Here is a 24,203-nt window from a genome sequence, read left to right as displayed (position 1 = left end):
AGCTCATTCCTGGTCGTACCTGCAGCACAAAGCAGGAACAATAATAATAATAATCTCTCGCTGCACAGATATGTTTTTTCACAGCTGAAAAGATTCAGTTTCCAGAATTATCTCCAGTGCTTCACATTTTCTTCCCTGTTCCTCTCCTCTGCAAAGCTGTTCTCCAACCTTTCACTTTTCTACTGTTGTTCTTTCCCTCTCTCTTACCTCGACCTGTGAGTCACGCGTGTCCCATACACAATGAACAGAGGCGCTTTCCAGTCATTTTACTCCAGCTCAACTAGAGAGAAACTGATAGAAATCATATATAATTTCAGGTTCACAGATGTAAGATCAAAGGTCATGGATTTTAAAAATCTAATCAAACAACGACAACAAAGATTTTTTAATCATTCAAGGATTTCCATGTGTAGTGTGATTATAGATCAGGTCTAGGTTCTATATTAATACTGTGAAAGTATCAAAGCCTCAGTCCACAGAGAAATGCACACAGCCTGTATTCAGAAACTGAGCCTTAAAACCAGCCGTCAGGACTTCTGGAACTTTGTGATGTCACAACGAAGCAGTCAGCGCCCTCAGCCGTGCGTTCAACTTCAGAGAGAAACCTGAGAGGAGATGTAAAACTTTGTTGATGGTTTTTGTTACTTAAACACCACAAATATATTATTATATTATAAATATTATTTATTTTATAATATATTTTTCTTATGGATTTCAAAACTTTGAAAGCGTAAAATGTCAAAGTGCTAAAATGTGGAACCTTTTATTGTTTTTTAGCCGGTGCAGTGATGTTTATGTTAAATATGTTTAAATAACAAGCAACTAAATCTAATTTAATTTTCCTTCTACACAAGAAAATATAGAAGAAAACAGAAGGAAGTGATAAACAAAACAAAAGAATAAAAAGCCAATAAACTAGAACAGATGACACGTCACTGAGGTCCATGTAAACATATAATATAACAAAGATAAAGAGTTTAATGACAGTATTTGCTGTGAGACTTTGGGAGGTGACTTCAGGGTCGGGTGTGTTTACGCTGTGTGCTGCTCTTCGTCTCTTTCTGCCCCTTTTCATACCGTCCTCTCCACCTCTTTGTTTTTCCACCCATCCGTCCTCCATTAGTGTCTGTGCTGTCGTCGCTCTCCGTGACCTCAGGTTAAAGAAACCGCCGTCGACCGCAAACTGTCGAGAGCTGCAGGGAAACACTTCAGTTCCTGTCTTTAATTGCTTCGTGTCAATCAACATCAGCTAGTGATTCTCAGACTGTCCCCGTCGTCCACCGCGAGGCGTCTCAAGAATTAATGTCGAGACTTGTGTTAAATCTGCTGCGTTCATGGTCCCTGGGGGATTGAATGATGCTGCTTTATTTCATGGCTCCAGAATTACTGAATAAGTTGTGGGGAAACAACTAGACCTGTAATTTAGCACCAATGGAAATGGAGGCTGTTGGCTTCTCCGTCACTTACCCCAGACATCCGCCCTCACTCCTGCTCCTGAGAGGATGAACCCTCCTCCTGCGGCTCAGTCGGGATGAACTGAACGTCCTCATTAAAAACTCAGCTATTGTATTTTATAAGTCACAAGAACGATCTTTCTTCTCTGTAGATGTCAGTGGTCAGAGCTGCTTATGTAGGTGCTCCGGGGAAACACACTGTGTCAGACATGAGCTGAAAATGTCAATAATTTCCTAATGCCACATTTATTTCCCACATCTTTTTATTTATTTCCATCTGGCATATTCAAATGAGGGGGTGTGGTTATCTCACAGTTTCAGACCAAAGAACAGCGCTGAATCAGGCTGAAGTGCCATGCTAACTAGCTTTAGCTGCGGTGATGAACGGCTGAATATGTTTTAAAAACACACATTTACCAACCGGAACATCTCACTTGGAGGCTCTAGTGCTAACAGGAGCACCCGCTGCTAGCTGCTAGCTGCCGTGCCAGCTCGCTGAATACCCACATTTACCAACTCTCCGCTCTGTATTAATCCAGGACATCTGGTTGGAGCAGGAGCTAACAGCCCACACTGTGTTACAGAAACTTCCCGCTTAATCTTGATCAGAAAAGTATAAAACAGGATTTTTCCCAATTTGGTTTTACAGAAGCAAATCCCGACTAATTGTAGGAATCCTGTCTTATATCGACTGTCTGATACCTTGGAACTGGTGCTACTTTTCTCTTCTCCTCTCCCTGAGGAATGGTCATTTTTACATTTCATTTTCTCTGAAAAACATTTTAAAATGATGATTGTGATGATGTGATTTCCGTTGGTCTTGTACCAAACACACGTTTCCTTCATGTCCGGACACGATCTGTAGGTCGGAGCGTCTCTAGCGCTGATGGAGCTAACGATGCACAACAACGTGACACATTTTGTCTTCATCAAAACAATTGTAGCTCCTCCAATCTGGATATTCACTGAACCATACTGAGATTTGGATTATGTTTTGATTAATTAATGCAGTACTTCAGTAAATGCACGTGTCCACTCAGCAGTGTGAGGCTGTAAGTCATGACACCTGTGATCAACCTGAGGTCACGATATTTGTTCATTACTTTTAAAGTCGTTATCATATCGAGTCAAAGGCCTTTAACAACCCTAACCCTTATTTTGGTAGAAGTTAAATCATTTGAATCTGTGAAAGTTGCACAGTTAAAATTCTGTCTTAATGTTTCCTTTGTTTTCTACTTTACTTCCCATGTGAACGGATGAAGGTGAAGCTTGAATCTGATCTGAGAGCAGCTCAGCTCAGTCCTTCATTTTCCCTCCCTGTCACTTCATGTCATGTTTTTCCATCTTCTCTTCTTCTCTCCATCTCGTTTCTGTCATCCAATCACACCGGCCGGTCTCCTCTCATCCGTCTCCTCTTGTTATTGAGAGAGACCTGATCCCTGCTCCCTCCTCGTCTCATTGTCAGAAGCCCCTGTAAGGCTGCGGAGGAGACCCCGAAAATAGCCTGAAAATCTAATCGTGTGAAACCAGAGCCTCTTGTCTCCTCCCGCCTTTCTCTCCTCCACCTCGCTGCCCTCCGCTCCTCTGTCTGCCTTCTATCTCCGCCCGTCTGCCTGCTGCTCTTTCTCTCTGCGGACATCCATCAGTGCGTGGCCTTTACACAGCGTCAGTGCAGCCCCACCACGTCTGTTTAACACCTGACGGGAGGCGGCCTGAGCGAGGGCTGATCACAACAGAGACACGGTTTTAAACACTAAAGATTATTTTCTTCATCAGCTGTGATGATGAATTAAGTTTCTAAACTCAGATCAGAAAATAGTGAAAAACGTTCATCGCAATTTCCCAGAGCCCAAAGTTACGTCTCCAAACCTTTTATCTCGCCGCGCTAATTAACCACCAACCATCGTTGACACATGAAGAATATTCCAGTGAACGTCTGTCTGACACGTCTGTGCTTCTGTCACTTTAAATCACAGCTCATGTCAGTCTCAACTATATTAGACCTCAGGTAACCGTGGCAACGGTGGGCTAAATGAACACAGGCCCGACCGTCCACTGCTCAGAAACCTTTACTTTCAGATCGTCCTCTTTAAGATTATTGATTATTGATTAGATGATTGGGACATCTGAACATTTTTAGGGACTTGAAAGATCAAGTGAGGTTAAAATGTTGGCTATTCAATAAGTAATTATACAATAATCATAATAATTATAATTATTATAATATGTTTTTATCATCATTGTCTTGAGTTTGTGTCACTGCCACAATTTGGTTCATCATCATCCTCAGCTCTGCTAATTAGCGAATGTTAGCATGCTAACTAAGATGGTTAACATGGCAAACATTAGCCTCTACCTTCTCAACATCAGCATGTTAGCATGCTCATGTTAGCATTTAGCTCAGAGCACCTCAACACAGGCTGTTAGCACGGCCGGAGACAAAGAGTTTAAAGCCTTGTGATTTTGGACTGTAAGTAAAAGTGAGAGACAGAATGAAGGATGTTATTAAGAGTATTTCACTGGTTTATCATTAAACTCTTGTAAGATCAGACTCATGATGACCCGCATCACCCACAATGCAACTGATCGCTGACAGTTTGGTTGGAGATTAGCGTGTTTTATGCAAGTAGTGGCTAACGTAGCAGAGATGTGTGGAGCTTCAGTCCTGATCGCATCCACTCGTTCATCAGTGTGATCGTCTGACTCTAAAGAAATAAGAGATTCTTCTTGAATATGTTGGTGCTGACATTCATTAAACAATGTTTTACCTTTTGTAAAGTGGCGAGCTGCTCAGACTTACTGCAATAATGACTCTTCTACCTTATATCAGTCGGTTCCTGCAGGACGTCAGAGGCTTTATTTGGATTGTTGCAGCTAAAATACCTGATTTTGCTGCAGCTTTTTTAAAAAGTTGCGATGTTTTCAGATGTTTTCAAAATAAAATTGTAAAAACTTCATTCAATCTTCATTCAAAACAATAATAATAATGATTCATAAGAAATTGATGGCAGCTCTGCTCTGGTTTAATCACAGGTGGAGCTGATCTTTATAATAACCTCATGAATTTATCAATTTATAACAAAGAGCTTGTTTGAGTTTTTATTTGATGCGTGATTGACGATTGGAAATCAATCCATACACCTTAAATATTTAGTGTAGTTTATTCATTTTATCAGAGACAGACTCCTCAGCGATGATCGGATCCTCCAGCTCTTAAAATGTAGATAAACATCAACCGGATTATTTGAGTTGCTGATATTTTATTTCATTGCTGCGGCAGCTCGACTCCTGCGCTTCCACCACGATGTCGCACGCGCTACAAAACATTTTAAACCCTGCTTTCGTGCAAATTGATTCAACTGGCGGGAAATTGTGATGATTTTTGATCAAATTTGCGGAAAAGTTGCTTTGATTGGACAAAAATGCGTTAATTAATCCGTTAATTATTGCGATCGCAACTTTCTGGAGGGAAAGATGAGAGACATAGATCGAGCTTGTTTCAGCTTTGTAGAAAGACGAAAATAAGACGCACTTTTTTGTTTTCTTTTCTTTATGACTTGTCAGTCTCGGTCATGTGACGTGTAAACTGTTCGGGAGCGGCTGTCGTCTCTTCCCATCTGTGTAAAATACCCCAGAATCCAGACATGTAGTTCCCCAGGTATTTCTAACTATGACTCCATATATGATGAAATCTGGACTGGACACCCATTGTAAAATGGCATATCAAAAAATCTCCCGATGTGATCCAGATTCTTGCAAGAACCTAAAAAGGAAATCTCTGTGTTGTTGGGTTTTGGCTCAGTGATTCCAGGTCTGCTGCCAGTGTTCAGTCTCACACTGAAAACACATTTTCACAAGCCGACTCAGCGGCGACTGTGACGAGCGCCCTCTTCAAAGACATGAAAGAATTGTGTCCCTCGGCAGAAACAGACACCTGGAGCTGGACACACACACACACACACACACACACACACACACACACACACACACACACACACACACACACACACACCTGGAGCCGGAGATGACAGCAGGGACCAGAGAGGAAGCCAGATGCCATTTACTTACTGTACTTTGTGTCTCCTGCTGGCTGCCATAGATTAGCCCCCTTCACACACACACACACACGCACGCACACACACACACACACTCTCTGCAGCTCTGGAGGTGTCTACATGTTGAGCTGTTGTTGTGATGAACCTGAGTCAGACACTGTGAGATGTAAGAGCACAAAAACAATAATGAGATTTGTCAACCTTTTCTAATCTTTGATTTATGAACCGTGGGCGAGAGCAACCTGGGATGAGGTGATCCTGGTTACCAGGCAACAGCTTTCAGGACCCAAACCGCCTCTTGAATTCAACCAGGACCCGATCTGGTCTGGTCTGATTTGGTTTGTTCTGGTCTGGTCTGTTCTGGACTGGTCTGGTCTCTTCTGTTCTGGTCTGTTCTGGTCTGGTCTGGTCTGATCTGGATTGGTTTGTTCTGGTCTGGTCTGATCTGGACTGGTCTGGTCTGTTCTGGTCTGTTCTGGTCTGTTCTGGTCTGGTCTGGTCTGGATTGGTTTGTTCTGGTCTAGTCTGATCTGGTCTGGTCTGGTCTGGTCTGGATTGGTTTGTTCTGGTCTAGTCTGATCTGGTCTGGTCTGGTCTGGTCTGATCTGGTCTGGTTTGGTCTTGTCTGGTCTGGTCTGGTCTGGTCTGGTTTGTTCTGGTCTGGTCTGGTCTGGTCTGGTCTGGTTTGTTCTTGTCTGGTCTGGTCTGGTCTGGTCTGGTCTGGTCTGGTCTGGTTTGTTCTGGTCTGGTCTGGTCTGGTCTGGTCTGGTCAGATCTGGTTGGTTTAAATATGATGATGATTCGTCGTTGCTCCTCAGCTGTTCGTCCTCCATCTTTAAACGCGAAGGTCAAAGTTCAGTGAATTTGAACTCCACAGACGTTCAGGCAGAAATGAAGGAGACGATGAAAGCTGATGGAAACGGAGCAGATGTCGACGCTGAATGAGGAGGACAGGTGGGGCGTGACTCCAGGAGCGTCACCTCCACCCGGTTTGCGGTTTGTGAGACACATGACGTCCTCCGGGGCCAGCACACAGAAACAGGGGGGTTGACCTGAGAGTCATGATGATGATGGTGATGATGAAACCTGATAAACACAGGTAACAAATTCTACCAGTTTGGCTGTGAGGTCATTAAAGCTCATTGATTAATTGCTGAAAATAGAATTAATTTAAAACTCCACGTCACTGAAATGAAACTAAATCAGACTGATCTTCTGTTTGTCCTCGTCCTCGTCTTCGTCCTCGTCCTCGTCCTCGTCATCGTCGTGTCCGTGGATCATTGAGCTTCGTTACCGTCTCTGCTGACTCTCCGTCTGATCTATAACCCTCGTCATGCATGTTGATACTTCTTAGAGGGTGAGAGGTCACAGTCCGAATAAAACGATGTACGAGGAGGGAGAGTGTGTGAAAGAGAAGGAAAAGGAGTGAATGAGGGAGAAAGGGAGGCAGGGAAGGGGAGTAATAAGATTTGATCAGAGATAATATCCATGACAAACAGGACAAGGGGGGGCGGTATGAATAGGAGCGAGAGGCAGATCAGATTACAGATTCCTCTCCCTGACGTTTCCGCTCCATTAACTAATGGACGGCCTCTCCTCAGCGTCTCTGATGGATTGGGAATGTTACAGCAGATCAGTCGTGCAGCAGCAGCAGCAGAGACGTTAACGCACCGACTCCGTCCTCGTGGGAAAAGCAAGCGGCCTCTGTTTGAGTGACAGGAGCTGTGTGATCATCGTGTTTCAGCGGTGAGCGAGGAAGAGGCGTGACGTTACTGACGCCCTGTAGTCAGCGTCACAGCCTCTGAGAGCTGACGTAGCCGTTTCCACAGGAGATGAACTTGTTGCCGTAACAGTGACAGATTGTGACAGATACTTGTGTGAAGAGAAACTGTTCATTAAACATCAGCTGGTCATTAAAGTCTGTGCTGCAGGAGGAAACAACACACTGTTGTGGTTGTGATAATGTTAGCGATGAGGACGGTCAGATGTTTGGCCACCGAGTCTCTGAAACCTCTGAAATATCAGTTGGCATGTAGTTTTATAGACATAAACATGAGTTTTACAGAAGCATAATGCACTCACGATTCTGAAGAGATGATAATATTCTCAGGATTCAAGTGGAGCTTAAAAAAAAGAAGAAACGAGATAATTATCTCAGAATTCTGAGAAAAGTTTTCATTTAAAAAAAATCCTCCGTCTTTATCTCAAAATTCTCGGAAAATGATTAAAGAGATCAAGATTAATGAGATTATCTTCTTAAAAGTCTCAGATAATGATCTCGTTAATTCAGAAAAACTGAGAAAAGTTTTCTTAAGAAATAGAAATAAAATTCCTGCTCTGTTTTTTATTTTTTAATCTAATATATATACTGTATATATATATATATATATATATGTCTCCAAGCTAAAGTCCAAGTATAGGGGTCTTGCATATAGACCAGAGGCCATTTTACACAAAAATAGATTTTGACTTTGGCTNTATATGTGTGTGTGTGTGTGTGTGTGTGTGTGTGTGTATCTGGTTCAGACATTCATGTTCCCCTCAGGATGAATCCTACTGATCCTCTGTCTTTTCATCTATTCCATCATCAGGTTGACATGTCTACTTGTCTAATACTAACAATAATAATAATATTTCCTGCAAAATGAAATCCCATCAGCCTCAGCTGTACTTCTTGTTTAGCGCTAACGTGCTAACCTAACGTGCTCATCAGCAGAAACAGCCTCTGATAAAGTTCCTGTTGATGTTGTTGATGTGAATCAGTCGAAGTTTGTTTCACACGCTGATCCTTAACAACAGAACTGGTTTCAGGAGGTTCAGCTGCAAACTGAGTCTTTCATCAGCTTTGAGGATTTTAAAACTTTATTATCTAATGTTTTTATGACTCATGTGATTGTTTATACGAGGTTTAGTCATGTTATTTCTGTTTCTTCATCTGTGCTTTTCCTCTTAGAGTAACTGTTTTTACAGCAGTGATTTGGGAACAGCTGACAAGTAATACGTCAGATCAGGAAACAAACACATGCGTGTGCACGGTCGGACTGATTTGGAGGACTTGTTGTTGGAAGTGTGTTGTCACAGTGACTGCTGCAGCGTTCAGAGGAATCTCTCTCAGCGCAACTGTTTCCTAATTACAAATCTTTTCCTACTCAGGTTTAATCAGATGACTGAGTCCTGCACCTGAAGCAGCCTCCACACATTCTCTATAGTCCTGATGATCTGCAATTAGAGAGCCATCATCCTTCCTCTGTGGTTTGTTCCTGCAGCGCAGCCCAAAGCTAATTTTCGTCACGGCTCGTTACGTTCTCTTCGCTTCTCAGGTTGTTCCATCTCCCCCGCCGAGATCCGGCCATGTTAACAGACCCTGCTTCACTCCAGAGACAGAAGAGCTCTGTCTCTGATCAGTTAACTGTGGACGTCAGGAAAGAGAATCAGGACCCAGGGAGCTCAGATCTGATCAGAAGTCAGTCTTTTTTTAAGAAAACTTTTCTCCAAAGAAACATTCTGCTCTGTTTTAATTCAGACAAACAGAGCAACTGAATGCATTTCCATGGGAAACAATATGACTTGAAAAAAATGACTTGAAAAAAAATTGATTAAATCATTAGATCTGAAGTAATTAGATTAATTAGTTAAATAATAAGAAGAAGTAATTTTAAAAATAATGAAATTCTTTGTAATTTTTTATGCTAAAAATGCCTCAAACCTTCTCAGTGTAGTTTTACATCTCCTCTCTCAGGCTTCTCTCTGCAGCTCTAGTAACAACAGGTCTGTGAGCCAATCAGAAGAGAGGAGGCTCTGAGCCTCTCTTCTGATTGGCCGACTGTTTTCTAAGTGATCCAATAAAAATATAGCAGATTTCAGGTAAAAAAAACACTCAGAAAAACCAAATCCTGCAAGGTTTGGATGGTGGGTCCAGGTGGGCGGGGCTTGGTGACTGCTTTGTTGTGACATCACAAAGTTCCAGAAGTCCTGACGGCTGGTTTTAAGGCTCAGTTTCTGAATACAGGATGTGTGCATTTCTCTGTGGACTGAGGCTTTGATACTTTCACAGTATCAATATAGAACCTAGACCTGATCTATAATCACACTACACATGGACAGAGACCTTTACACTGGAGGAGCTTTAAGATGCAGGTTTCTAACTCTCTGTTATGGTCAGTGGAAAGATGTGAGTGGCTCAAACAGACATGAACTGAGGTGAAGACACATTTAGAAGATCTGAAATTTGTGTTTCCATTTCACATTTATGTTTACAGGTTTACAAAGTTTGATTTACAGCTACAAACTTCTGTGATCACTTTACAAGCTCAAACTCTTTTTGACCCTAATCTGACCCCGTACAAACAGACTCAGACACTTTAATGTCAGAGTTTGTTCCTGTTTTTTGTCTGTGTAACAAAGCAGAAGTCAGTGAGTCAGATGAATTATTATTTTTTTTGTTGTCATAAATACTGACCTTCACACACACACACACACACACACACACACACACACACACACACACACACACACACACACACACACAGAAACGGAATGCAGTTAACATTGACCTGTGTGTGAGATTTATATGTTCCTGGTAAGTGATGCATGGCTTTCAAGGAATCAGGGTGTGTTTGTCTTTGTGTGTGTGTGTGTGTGTGTGTGTGGTCCAGGTATTACTCATGTTGTGGGGACCTAAATCACATTATGGGGACAAAAAGCAAATCCCCATAAAGTAAATCATTATATTTTAAGGTTTGGATTAAGGTTAGAGTCAATGTAATGTCGCGCGCGTGTGTGTGTGTGTGTGTGTGTGTGTGCGTGCGTGCGTGCGTGGGCGTGCGTGCGCGCGTGCGTGCGTGCGTGTGTGTGTGAGATATATTTATGACTTTAATAAGCTCTCAGCTCTCTGACATTTCAGCGTTACCTGCTCATCCTGACCGCTGCTCGCTCTGCATCCGCCTCATTATCTGACACTCTGACCCCGCCCCCCTGCTGACATCATCAACACTGTTTTCAGAATTAAACCGGCCGTCTTCCTTTCTCGGATGATACACAGTGAATTTAACATTTATTGACATTCTGATTGCTGCCGTCCTCCTGTGAAATCCTCTTATCTCCAAAAAACAAAGACGAATGTTTTTAAAAGTTTTTTGTCCAATAAATCCAGTATTTTTAATGTAAATATCTTCATACATTCACATAAATGTTCAAATGTGTTTTTATGTATTTATTTTTCAGTTATTTTTAGTGTGAATGTGAAGCATCTTGAACGTAGCTCCAGCTCTGGGCTTCTTCATGTGTTCACATCCTGTGTTTACTTGTGGGTGACTTTCAGCTTGTTTAGACCGTAGTGTTCACTCTGAGTGGATTCAAGTTCATTATTTTCATTGATCTCTTGTTTATTATTGAATATTTATTCAGTGTTATTTCCATATGTGCTGTGTGACCTGCTCTTTGTGTCTGCTGTGATTGTTGTCCTCGTGTGTGACCTCTCTGACCGATCACCACCTCTCGCTCCTGATCCCTATTTGCTCCGTTTCCATGGAGACAAGTGGTCTAGGGTCTTTATAGCCACGCACACGCTAACTGCTAATTTCTAATTGCCTGTAATTAACCTCTGATGACTGATTTTAATTTTTTCAGGCCATAAATCAGAGAGGTGCAGCCTCTTTTCATTTTATCTTTATTTATTTATTTCATCTGTTTGTAGATCAGTTAGACCCTTCCTGTGTGTGTGTGTGTGCGTGCGTGCGTGCGTGCGTGTGTGTGTCTGGATGTAAAGAGCGAGAGATGAACAGAGAGCAGGAAATAAAGAACAAACGTGGTCTTTGAATTTTCTGAGTGAACTCTTCTTCTTCGTTGGTGTCCTCAGGTGTGACGGGACTGGTTCACCTGGACGAGAACGGAGACAGAGAGACAGACTTCGCCCTGTGGGACATGATCGACACCAACAGCAGCGCCTTCCAGGTGAACACACACACACACACACACATCGTGTTATTGCTCCATGTAACAGCAGTATTCAGTATCTTGCAACTTGTAAATGTAAAATAGAAAATGACTTGAAAGGTTTAAAATAGTTTCTGATCTGATATTGATCAGTTTGATCTCGGTGTCACTGATCTGGGGTCTGTAGACGATCTCACGTCTGTGTTTTCTCTTGTTTTCTTCCAGATTGTTTTGGTTTACAACAGCTCCGAGGAGCAGCTGACGGCCATACCTGGGACATCGCTGCACTGGCTGGGCGGAGTCTGTCCTCCTGACGTCCCCGTCTGCGGCTTCAAGAACGACAACCCCGTCTGCCTCGCCAGTCAGTGGATTAGCTGCAGTCACACACTGTCGGTTTGTTCATGTTTAATCGGAGGTTATTAAAACAGTTTCTCCTCCTCTCTGTCAGAAACAATCACCATCCACCAGATGGTCTCCATCGTGGTCTTCTTCATCTTCACCATGACGCTCACCATCACCGTCTTCATCTACAGGTGAGAGCGGCTGCTGTTAGTCCACATGACTCTGACTGAATGAATATCACAGGGGGAGGGTAATTAATGAAATACTCTGCCTCCTCCTCCTGACAAATATATATACAGTATACATGTGACACAATGATTTGCTTATTATTTATTATTTTTAATATTATTTAGCAGTTATTTAATTATTTACACAGATGGCTGCAAACCACGGAAATGTGTCTTTCTCTGTGTGAATTCAGCTGCTTTACATTTAGAAAGTCACTGCTCTGAAATCATAAAAGCAACACTGTGTAACTTTTGCTGAGCAGCAACAACAGCGCCCCCTGCTGCCACAAGTGGTGAATACAGGACTTACAATCACACTGAGGATACTGAGCTAGCTTCTTCTTATAGCTGGAGATCCAGTGGAGGACCTGGTGACAACAACCTTTTTATCACATTAACCAAGTGTTTTAATCAAGCATCAACCTCCAGCCTGAAACATGAAGAACCAGAAGCTGCAGTTCCTCTAACAACCACTAGAGTCTGGCTCCAACAGTGAGTCAGTCCCCATAGACTCCCATGTTAAAATGTCCAACTTTACAGCAGAAATAAACATGTTTACAGCCTGGTACAAAAACTGTTTTGGTCTCTAGAGCTAATTTCCTCCTTCATGACACCTGTTTATATAACTCACCTGTTTACATTTTATTAAGGACTAAAGTTATGGAGGATTGAGGGCGACAGGTTGCCACAAACCGCCACGCACCAAAGTCTCATCTCCACACAGGCCCCTCCTCTTTGACCATTTTTGGATTAGCTGGGAGTTAGGGAGCAGAGTCAGCCAAGATGGCGACAGTAGAGCAGCTCACTCTGAGCTTCAGAAACCTGTGGGTGATGTCACAGTTTGAGGAACAGTTTGTCTGTAACGTCTCTCTCTCTCTGCAGGAGGATGAAACTGGAGAAGGAACTGGTGGCTCAGCTCTGGAGGATTTCCTGGGATGACATCCAGATGAGTAACCTGGACAAAGTGCTGCGGAGCGGCAGCAGGATCACACTGTCACTGGTCAGCACACGCACACACACACACACACACACACACACACACACACACACACACACACACACACACACACACTTCACTGATCACTCTCTGATTCTGTAATTTTGTCTTTTGTTCACTGTAATAAAGAGAAAGACTTTGTGTTACTAATCAAGTGTGTTAAAATTACTCTTTTACACACACACACACACACTGACCCTGTGTGTGTCTCCAGAGAGGCTCTAATTACGGCTCCCTGATGACTGGAGATGGAAACATCCAGGTTTTTGCAAAGACCGGATACTACAAGGTCAGTGAGTCTTCGTCTCTGTGCTGATGATAAAGACTGAGACTGAATGTGACGGAGCACATCTGTAATTACACACATCTTCTTGTCTTTTGTCTCCTCCGTGTGTCACTGCTCTCGCCCTGCTTCCACTGATTTATCCTCCATCAGTGGTTTCAAACACACTGACTAAAAGCTGCAGCAGCAGGAAGGAAACCACTTTACATGTTGAGATATGAAAAAGGCACAAAACAGTTTGTTTTTGCACTTTACTTTTCACTTAAAGATGCATTTAGAAAAACTTAAGGAAGCGGCTTTTTAGCTGTAGGAAGAAAGAAAAAATACAAAATAGTTTTCAGCTCTGAGTTCTCGTCTGTGGTGACAGACAGAAAAAATGTAGATTAATGGAAACTTAAAAGTGCAGGAGGAATGTGGAAGTTATAATAATATATACTTCATCACAGCAGGACGAAGCACCTCAGTGTGATCTTCATCTAACATTTAGTCAATTAACTGATCGATCGATCGATCGATCGACAGAAACAATTAACCAGCAACTATCTTGTAAATCAATTACTCACCACTGGTTCCAGCTTCTCAAACATGATGATCTGCTGAGTTTTGTTTGTCAATTGACAGTGACAGTGAAGGGAACATGGTTGGGTTTTGGACTGATGCTTGGTGATCTGATCTGGATCAGGATCAGGATCAGGATCTGGATTATGGTCTGGATCAGTTTGGGTTGTGGGTTTTTTGAGTTGTTGAAGCTTCTCTTTGTTTTCCTGCAGGGAAACATCATCGCCATCAAATACATCAACAGGAAACGCATCGAGCTGAACAGGAACATCCTGTTTGAGCTCAAGCATGTGAGTGTGTTTCATCTTTAAATCCACAGCAGAAATACAATTATCACATTATTAAATAATAACCAAAATATAAGAGCATCAGCAAACATAGAGTTTAAAGGTCAGAGCTGGTCTCTGATCATAAAAGGTCAAAGTATAAATCAAGAGAAACACGTGAGGAAATGTTTTAATTCTTTGTTGTCGTTGTGGCTGTAATGAAAACTGCCAGAGACACTGACAACACCTCATACTGTTAATGAACCTTTAGTTGTTGTTGTTGTTGTTTTTTGTTTTGTTTGTTTGTTTGTTTAGATGCGTGACGTTCAGAATGAACATCTGACCAGGTTCATCGGAGCGTCCATCGACCCCCCCAACATCTGTATCATCACAGAGTACTGTCCCCGAGGAAGTCTGCAGGTACAGCTACCTGTCTGTCTCTCTGTCTGTCTACCTGTCTGTCTGTGTGTCAGGTTTGCACTTGTGTGTATTTAGTGTGTATTTAGTGTGTATTTAGTGTGTATTTGTGTCTTCAGGACATCTTGGAGAACGACAGCATCACTCTGGACTGGATGTTCAAATATTCTCTCATCAACGACATCGTCAAGGTACTTTTCTGTTTTATCCTCCACGTCTGTTCTCACTCTCTTCTTCACTGTTATTATCCAGTGGTGTCGTCACAGTGATGATCCTCTCTCTCGCTCTCGCTCTCTCTCTCTCGCTCTCTCTCTCCTCAGGGCATGGTGTTCCTCCACAACAGCGTCATCTTCTCTCACGGTAAACTGAAGTCGTCCAACTGTGTCGTCGACAACCGCTTTGTCCTGAAGATCACCGACTACGGTTTGTCCAGCTTTAGGTCCAAGAGCGACTCGGGGAAGGACGCTCACGCCTACTACGCCCGTGAGTCACCGGTTCAGACATGGGTTCAGACATTTATAATACATTATATACATTTATATAATGTATAAACAAATGTAATGTAATTGTAGAAACGTGTCACTGACATGACTCCACCCCCCCCTCCTGCAGAGAGGCTGTGGATGGCTCCAGAGCTACTCAGGATGGAGGCTCCTCTTCCTCATGGAACTCAGAAAGGAGACGTCTACAGCTTCGGCATCATCCTCCAGGAGGTGGCGCTGCGCCGAGGAGCCTTTTACTTAGAGGGAGACCCCCTCAGCCCTAAAGGTACAGAGTGCAGAGCGTGTGCACACACACACGTGACATAACAAAACAGGTCTGGAAACGTTGAAAACCTTCAGGTCTGATCTGCTGAGACTCAGATGAGAGCAGAATCAGAGACTAGCAATTGTGTCAGAACGGTTAGCGTAGCATCTTTTCAGAACTGTTAGCGCAACTGGAATCTTTCCAGAACTGATAGCAAGGTTAGCTTTTAACTGGCCGGGGCTGACACAGTTTTAGCGGTTGTGCTAATGCTAACTCACATGGTTTCAGGATTATTTAGCCCCGTCCCCCGGTCCCCACAAGTTGACAGGATTGGTTCCTTAGGTTTGTGACGTATGAAACCCTGGCTGCCTGAATCTATTTTTAATCATTCATTGGTTCACTGCAGTTCAAGGAAATACTCAGTCATGGTGTTCATGATTATTTCATCATCATATATCTGTATTATATAAAAATAAGTTGATGATTTCAACAAGAAATTCAGTTTGCAGCTGCTGCTCGAAGTTTCAGATCTGATCTTATAACTAATGAGCTCTTCCAACCTGAGATGCATTTACAGCATCATTTGCTAATGAAGAAACTTTCCATGGTCTCATCATCCTTGAGCTCATTTGTCTCTTCCTGTCTGCACATCTGTGTATTTTCAGAATAAATGTAACATTCAATAACAATAACAATTTAATACTAATCAGGAAATGATGTGTCTACAGTAAGCTGGCAGCCTGTTCTCTGCTGAGGCTGCATGACAGAAATAAATGAGTCTGAGCAAATAGCCCAGTGAGATCCGTGTTTTTGGGGTTTCATGTTGGTACTTTTGTGGCCACGTGCTGACAACAGATTTGTTCTAGAGAAAACCTTCTCTCCAGGAATAAACCGGAGATTTGAAAAATTAGACAGAAAGCTGAAAGGATTGGTTTGGTCGGCCAAAACCTCAGAGTGAGAAACCGCTTCGTCCTGGAAAGTGGAGTTTTTGGGTAAAACGACCTCAAACTGAGGTTGAGACCCGAGGTAACGTCAGTCCACGTCCTCTGGAATGAAGGTTTGGTTTGGAGCTTGGCTTGTATGACAGATTTCCAAAGTATGAACCTCGAAGAACGAGGGAAGGAAGAAACAGAATCAGTGAAAGTTTGAGTCAGAACAAAGTCACCTCAGGTCAGATCAGTAACGTGCTGCAGCAGCTCTGCTCCTCATCAGAGCTGAATCTCCTGAGTTTATACCAACTGAACTTCAACTGAATGAACTTAAAAGTGACAATTTCAACTACAGACTGTAAATAAAGATGGACGTCGCCTCCGTCACGTCACCCACAGGTTTCTGAAGCTCAGAGTGAGCTGCTCCACCATCGCCATCTTGGCAGTGTCTGACTCCGCCCCCTAACCCCCAGCTAATCCAAAGAAAGGACAAAGAGGAGGGGCGTTTGTGGTGCTGGGACTTTGGTTCATGCCGGTTTGTGGCAAACATACACTCAACCACCTGTCACTCAAAGAGGCCACGCCTTCAATCCTCCATAACTTTAGTCCTTAATAAAATGTGAACAGGTGAGTTATATAAACAGGTGAACATGAAGGAGGAAATTAGCTCTAGAGACCAAACATGTTTATTTCTGCTGTAAAGTTGGATATTTGAACATGAGGATTCTAAAGCCGCGTTTCCACCATAAAGTTCTTTTTTCTTCAGGAACTGAAAGTTTCCTGTGGCACATTGTTGTCTGCGTTTCCACCGCAGCCTTAAGTCCCGGGAAGATGATGCAAAGTTATGACTTGACATCGCATTATTCACTTTGAGGACGTAACATGAACGAAAATACCGCACAAATTGCGTCCCGTATATATTCAATACAGGACGCAGCATTTTATTTTCAAATACAGGACGATCCCGTATTATACGTGACGGGTGGCGACCCTCGCCACTCCGGTTGTTGTGGTCCTTTTTTTTTTTTTGAAGTCTTGTTTCAGTTTTTTACCTTCTCCCGGACGTGTTTGGCGCTGTGGAAAAAGTGTTTGCTCGCTTGGTGCTTGCTGCAGACTTAAACATCGTGGGTGAAATAAAATGCAGCAAATAATCGACCAGTTAGAAATGTTCAGAACGGCAGACCACACCCCCCAAAGTTCCTGAACCTTTGGAAAGAACTACCCCCCGAACAGGTACCTTTTTGGGGGTTGATCAATCACCCTGTAACAAAATTTAGACCCTGGTTCCTGCGGTGGAAACATGGCTAATGGAGATTGACTCACTGTTGGAGCCAGACTCTAGTGGTTATTAGAGGAACTGCAACTTCTGGTTCTTCACTGTTGATGCTTCATGTTTCGGCCTGGAGGTTGGTTCTTGGTTTGAACAGATTGAAATAAATCAAGTCTCAGCTTCACACAGGCCCCTTCTCTTTGACCATTTTTGGATTAGCTGCGGAGTTAGGGGCGGAGTCAGACACTGCCAAGATGGCGACAGTGGAGCAGCTCACTCTGAGCTTCAAAACTGCTCTTCAGAAACCTGTGGGTGACGTCACAGAGGCGACGTCCATCTTTATTTTACAGTTCATGGTTCAAACAAACTAATTTGATCTGATGCCGACACCTGAGGAGGAAAATTTAATTCCTGAGTTTATTAGAGACTCAGTGTTTTGGTCGTGGACTTTTGTCAAGTCACAATGTGAAATAAAAATGTCTTTATACTAAAGAAACAGAGAAGTGATGTGAATAACAAATCAAATGACAAATGATCAGAACGTTAGACGAGCAGCAGAGAAATGTTTGTTTTCCAGCGTGAATTGGAAAATTTAAAATTTAAAATTTATAATTTATGGATCATTTTTACGAGTGAAATGAAAAATGCTCTACGAGTTTGTTCTTTTCCTGACCTGATTAGAAACTGCTGCTTTTCAGTTGTTGAAGAAGAAGTAGAGAGGCAGAAAACAAAGTGGAGGGAGGGAGGGAGGGAGCTGGAGCGATTTAGTCTGAGTCGTGACGAGGACTGAATGAGGAGAATTAGAGCTGGAGTACGACACAACTGAAACCAGCAATTACTCCATGACGGAGGGGGAGGGGGAGGAGGAGGAAGGCTGTGTGAGTGAGAGGGTGAAAACAGAAAGATGGGACGTTGGCTGAGCTGCCAGCTGGACGCCGCCGCCGTCACTCAGCAGTCTCCGTCTCTCCAACACTTTCCAGGACTCGAACCACCGGCAGCTTCAGAGCCGTCCGCCTGCAGCCTGTCAGAGCTTCACCTCTTTAAAACAGGCTCGTGGTGCGAACACTAAAATCACTGCTGTTGCTGAGAAACACAACAATCGCCGTGGAAACGTTTCAGCTTCCAAACCGCAGGAGAAATGTGTTTCTAGGAATTTTAGAAGGAAAAAAAAGATTTCTCCTCAAACTCAGCGTTAATATCAAGACTGAAAGTTCATCCTCGACTCGAAGCAGCAGGTTACGAAACACAAAATCAGCACAACAGCTATTAAATGGACCATGTGGAGCTTTCAATCATATCACATCATCTTCCTCAGCAGTTGGAGTTCGTTCAGTGTCACAGGATCTGAATTTTTAACCCAATGTGGAAAAGAAATCCTTCAAATTAAATCTCAACATCTGTCCGAAGTCTGTCCGACTTTGTTTAGGGTCAACAATGAGATTTCAGACACTTTATTATCATTTTATTATTATTATTATTATCGATGACATCATCATTAAAATCATTCAGGATCTCTGCCAAGCTGAGGAACAGAATATTTTCTCTCAATATTTCCTCAGAAATATAAATACATATATATATATATATATATATATGATAGCGCCTTTAAAAACAATATGTCAACAGAAAGCTGAACAAAAACAGGACAGAAATAAGGTGAAGTTAAGAGGGAAGACATACAATATAATTTTAATGAATGAATGAATCATTTAATCAGTTAATTAATAAAGATATTTAGAGAGTAGATGCCACATGAAAGCAATAAAAGGAGACGACGTCACATAAAGGAAGTTTATAAAAAATGTTTTTTCTGCCTCGTCTCCTCCAGCACGTCGCTCTGACGCCGAGGCGTCCTGATGGCGAAGCCGCAGCCACCTTTAGATTTAACTCTCGAACGACCAAAGATCCAGTTATTCACAAAGACAGAGAAATGACATTTACCTCTGCGTTACTCCACATGTAGAAACGTCCTCCATCACTGGTCTGTGTCTAAGTATCTCAGCATTGATCTCAATCACAGTTATTTAGAGTCAAACAGATCATCTCTGATTTAAAATGAACTTGTAAACGACCAAAGCAAACAAAGTTTTATTTTTTAGATTTTGATAAAAAGCTTTTATTTTGAAGCTCTCTGGGCTTCTGAGGAATCATCCATAAATAAATACAGTGTTTTCTTTAATTGCATTTAAAGGCTTGAAGGCTTTTTTTTGTGCACAAACTTCTGTGTGAATTAAAAGGAAGGAGCTCATTATCTCTGATTTCAGACTCAGATCATTAACATCTTCTCCTCCTCGGTCCAGTCTGGATGAGTTTCCTCTCACCGCGATAAACACATCTGTTTCTACTGAGAACACTTGTTATCGAGTGTCACATCAGTATCTGCTGAAGAAGACTGTGAGATGTGGTTGAAAGCTCCGGATTACAGCTGCAGAGACTGAGAGTGAATAGAAAGAGTTCATATCTCCCTCCCCCTCCCTCTGCAGAGATCGTGGACCGGGTGGTTCTGGGCGAGTGGCCCTGCCTGAGGCCGACCATCGACACCCAGAGTCACAGTCCGGAGCTGGGTCAGCTGATGCAGCGCTGCTGGGCCGAGGAGCCGACGGAGAGGCCGGAGTTCAACCACATCAGATTGCTGCTGCGCAAACAAAACAAGTAAGACTCACCGAGCAGAGGTCAGAGGTCAGAGAAACAACATCCTGTAACTGTGTGTGTGTGTGTGTGTGTGTGTGTGTGTGTGTGTGTGTGTGTGTGTTCAGGGAGTCAAGGACCAACATCCTGGACAACCTTCTGTCCCGTATGGAGCAGTACGCCAACAACCTGGAGGAGCTGGTGGAGGAACGAACACAAGCTTATCACGAGGAGAAACGCAAGGCGGAGGCTCTGCTGTACCAGATACTACCACAGTCAGTACACACAGTACTGCAGTACTACACGTACTGCTGTACCAGATTCTGTGTTGTTTACACCCTCTCTCTTACCCCCCCACCCCCCACCCCCCCAGCTCGGTGGCGGAGCAGTTGAAGCGAGGGGAGACGGTTCAGGCGGAGGCCTTTGACTCCGTCACCATCTACTTCAGCGACATCGTTGGTTTCACGGCCATCTCCGCAGAGAGCACGCCGATGGAGGTGAAGGGTCATTCACACGGACGCCATGTTTTTACATCAGCCCCTGACCCTGCATCCTTTAACACTCTGAGTCTGAGTCTGTCTGACCTGGTGACGTGTGATGTCATCAGGCAGCTGTCTATCAGATGTTAATATATTAAACAGTATCTGTAAGGATCGATCAGGTCGATCGGGTCGGTCTGATCGATCGCCCGACGACAGAGTGAGACACGTTTCATCCACAATGTCTTTATTCCTTTAAACACATCAGTCAGTGTTTACCTGTTCTCACCTGTTGACCCTGCTCTGTGTGTGCAGGTGGTGACTCTGCTCAACGACCTCTACACTTGTTTTGACGCCATCATCGACAACTTTGACGTTTACAAGGTGAAACAGCGACACAGAGATTCAGTTGGTCGTTAATTAGTTTCCAGAGGAAGGAGTCGCCTCTTCGCTCTGATGAGTTCTATTGATCGACAGGGATCAAAGTTTCACTGCAGATCAAATGCTCTTTAACTTTTCACCTCTGAAGCTTTTCAGGAAGAAAGGAAGCAGTTTCTCATTAAAAAAAAAAAAAAATGTAATTGTCTCTGAAACCAAACGTCTCTCCTCCAAAATAAAGATATTCACTAAATCAGTTTCTGAAAGAAGCAAATGGTAGAAAAAGAAATTTTTTTTAAGATAAATAATATAAAATAAATATTTTGAGCTAAAAGTGAAAAACCTTTAACCTCTCAGGTGGTTCAGACTTTGTTCCACTTTCATCAGTGTCTCTCTCTCTCTCTCACCTGGTGTCCGTGGTCCTGTGGCGCCCTCAGGTGGAGACCATCGGCGACGCCTACATGGTGGTGTCGGGGCTGCCGGTGAGGAACGGGAAGCTGCACGGCAGAGAGATCGCCCGCATGGCGCTCGCCCTGCTGGACGCCGTCCGCACCTTCAAGATCCGCCACCGAGCGGAGCAGCAGCTGAAGCTGAGGATCGGGATTCACAGCGGTGAGAGAGACACAGACGCATGTTATCAATATAAATATTCATGTGTCATCAGGTTCATGAAGACATGACTTAGTGGTAATGTTCTGTTCTTTAAACTCGACTTGAGGATATTTGACATTTTTCTTTGAGGAATCTTGGTTTTCATTTCTTTTTCTTTCTTATTTTTATCAATTTATATTTTGGAGCTTGATGTTTGGATTTTAGAGGTAAGAAGAGTTAGTGATGAAAGTGTTCTTCACCTTAGAGCTCAGTGTGTTTCTGAGAGTGGGGGAATGACATAATCACCGGGAATTGAACCAGCGATCCCGAGCGCCTTAACCACTCAGCTATCTGGTCACCTCAGTCATGTAAAGAGTTTCGATTATCAGGAAACTCTGCGGCTCTCACTCTGCACGGCAGCAAGTGTTATTTATGCCACATCAGAATGTTCACACACAGATGAACAGTGGTCATCGAAAGCACCACGAGTCTCAGTCATGGTGACTAAATTACTACTAAATGTCAACACTTAAACACTTCCTGTTGTTTTGTCGGAGGTTTCATTTGATTTTCTGTTGATCGACTCGGTCTTAATCCTCGCTCCGGGATCTTGTCTGTTGTCATGTGACATTTAGCTCAGTCCTGCCTGTAAACTGGTGAAGCTACGTGAGCAGACGTGCTACAGTGACGTCCACCTACACTGTAAAACAGCTGATTCATAGAGACTAATAATGTTTGAATTTACATTATGAGTTAATTTAATATTGAAAACAAAATGTACAAGACTCTGTAGTAAGCTTTGTGCTCACTCACTCAGGTTGACAAACACTTCATTTAAAACATGAAATTTAAAGAATTTAACTAATTACCCTGTGTGTGGGTGTGTGTGTGTGTGTGTGTGTGTGTGTGTGTGTAGGTCCGGTGTGTGCAGGGGTCGTGGGTCTGAAGATGCCACGTTACTGTCTGTTTGGTGACACCGTCAACACGTCGTCTCGTATGGAGTCGAGTGGAGAAGGTCAGACACCTGATGAGAGCCAAAGTAACAACACTGCAATGAAATAAATAAAAGGTTTCAAAGTAAAAGCACCCATTATGAACATTGTCCCTTTGATTGATTAATTGATTGGTTGATTGAAATGTTATATATTAGATTTGGTGCTTTAAGTACATTTTGCTAATAAGTGCTTTTACTTTGAAACTTTTGAATGCAGTGAGTGTATTTACATTGCGGTATTGTTACTTTATTATATATTATATAACTGTTTTATTGTTAGCTTTTTAAAAAACATTTTGTGTGTGTGTGTGTTAACTCAGCGCTGAAGATCCATGTGTCGGCGACGACCCGCGACGTCCTGCTGGAGTTCAACTGCTTCCAGCTGGAACTGAGAGGAGAGATCGACGTCAAAGGCAAAGGAAAGATGACCACCTATTGGCTACTGGGAGAGAGCAGCAGCCAATGACAACACACGGCGGACGAGAGGATGACGGAGGAGAGGAGGGGATGAATGGACAAGGAGGGACAGGGAGGACGAAAGGAAACAGGGAAGTAGGAGGCAGATAAGGAAACGAAGTAGAGAGAAGGGAACAGAGGAGAGGATGGAGGAAATGAATGAAGGAAATGGCTCCTCTTCGTCAGACGACTCTTCACCTCCGAGAAGATTCTCATTTCTGAACAAAAAAAAGTCCTGGCTGGTTTTAGATTCCACAACATGGAGGAAAGCAGCGTTACGTTCCCAAAACACACATGGACGAAAACACTGTAAAGACTCTACAGGACAAAGTGTGTGAGAGACCAAACTACAGACAGAGACAGGAGGGACAGGAGGGACGAACTGATCTGAAACCTGCAGAACCAGAATCACACTGTACAAACAAAAGGCTGAAACATGCAACTGAAGGAGCAGAGACTCTTTATGTTCTGTGTTCCTGAGAAAATCTAAAGGTCAGCTGGTTCATGCTTCACAGCTGATCTGAATTCCCCGACTCTGAGGTTCAAGCTGAGGCAGTTTGACTTTTCTTTCTTCTGAGCTGTGCAGCTTTCCAGACGTGTGACACGTGTCTTGAACAGTCCAGGGTCAGGTGTTACTTCACCTGGTCCGGGTCTGTCTCATCCACAGTGACAGTCCCACAGGAAAGCTCAGAGAAGCAGCTGTTTGACGCTCTTCATCAGGAGGTGGGGAAGTTAACCCAGATGTACATTTACCAAAAAAAAGTAATCCGCATCCTTTTAATATTTTCTCTTGTTTAATGGAAAAACAGGTGAGATTTAAACTTTATCTTTAGTGTTTTCAAACTGTATTTTTCAGTTTTACTTGATGAAGGATGAAGATGTCGGATTAACTTCCTCGTCTCCAGTAAAGAGCAGCTGCTTCCCTGACGTGGACGAGACGATTCAAAAAAAAAAAAAAAGCTCAATAAAAATATTAGATTTGTTTTCAGCTGTTTCAATTTTTCATGAACTCTTTTGGAAATGTGTTTTTCTCTGTAAATAAATGACATTTCTCTGTGAATTTAAAGAACCATTGTGAAGGATTTAGTGACATCTAGTGGTGAAGTTGCAGTTTGCAACCGACTGAATCCGCCCCCTCCCTCACCCCTCCCTTTCCAAGTGAAGGAGAATCCACAGTGGCCTTCAGGTGACATAAAAA

At 43.0% G+C, this 24,203-nt stretch overlaps 1 protein-coding gene across 3 annotated transcripts in view; it reads left to right on the top strand.

Moving 5' to 3' along the window:
* The window catches only part of LOC111234078 (atrial natriuretic peptide receptor 1-like), a 72,602-nt gene extending 49,337 nt beyond the window's left edge, over positions 1-23,265 (top strand). For all 3 annotated transcript variants that reach the window (XM_022761995.1, XM_022761993.1, XM_022761994.1), the window contains 17 exons: positions 11,367-11,461; positions 11,669-11,804; positions 11,892-11,976; positions 12,895-13,012; positions 13,224-13,298; positions 14,063-14,140; positions 14,432-14,536; positions 14,653-14,724; positions 14,854-15,016; positions 15,146-15,301; positions 19,963-20,131; positions 20,236-20,382; positions 20,481-20,604; positions 20,902-20,970; positions 21,402-21,576; positions 22,472-22,570; positions 22,870-23,265. In XM_022761995.1, coding sequence (XP_022617716.1) covers positions 11,367-11,461; positions 11,669-11,804; positions 11,892-11,976; positions 12,895-13,012; positions 13,224-13,298; positions 14,063-14,140; positions 14,432-14,536; positions 14,653-14,724; positions 14,854-15,016; positions 15,146-15,301; positions 19,963-20,131; positions 20,236-20,382; positions 20,481-20,604; positions 20,902-20,970; positions 21,402-21,576; positions 22,472-22,570; positions 22,870-23,015 — 2,012 coding nt within the window. In that variant the 3' untranslated portion in view covers positions 23,016-23,265. The remainder of the gene's footprint in view (positions 1-11,366; positions 11,462-11,668; positions 11,805-11,891; positions 11,977-12,894; positions 13,013-13,223; positions 13,299-14,062; positions 14,141-14,431; positions 14,537-14,652; positions 14,725-14,853; positions 15,017-15,145; positions 15,302-19,962; positions 20,132-20,235; positions 20,383-20,480; positions 20,605-20,901; positions 20,971-21,401; positions 21,577-22,471; positions 22,571-22,869) is intronic.
* The last annotated feature ends 938 nt before the right edge of the window (positions 23,266-24,203 follow it).

Source organism: Seriola dumerili, unplaced genomic scaffold (assembly GCF_002260705.1).
Source record: "Seriola dumerili isolate Sdu_G_001 unplaced genomic scaffold, Sdu_1.0 BDQW01000435.1, whole genome shotgun sequence".
In the NCBI taxonomy this organism is placed as follows: domain Eukaryota; kingdom Metazoa; phylum Chordata; class Actinopteri; order Carangiformes; family Carangidae; genus Seriola; species Seriola dumerili.
This window is presented reverse-complemented; position numbering and strand designations above follow the sequence as displayed.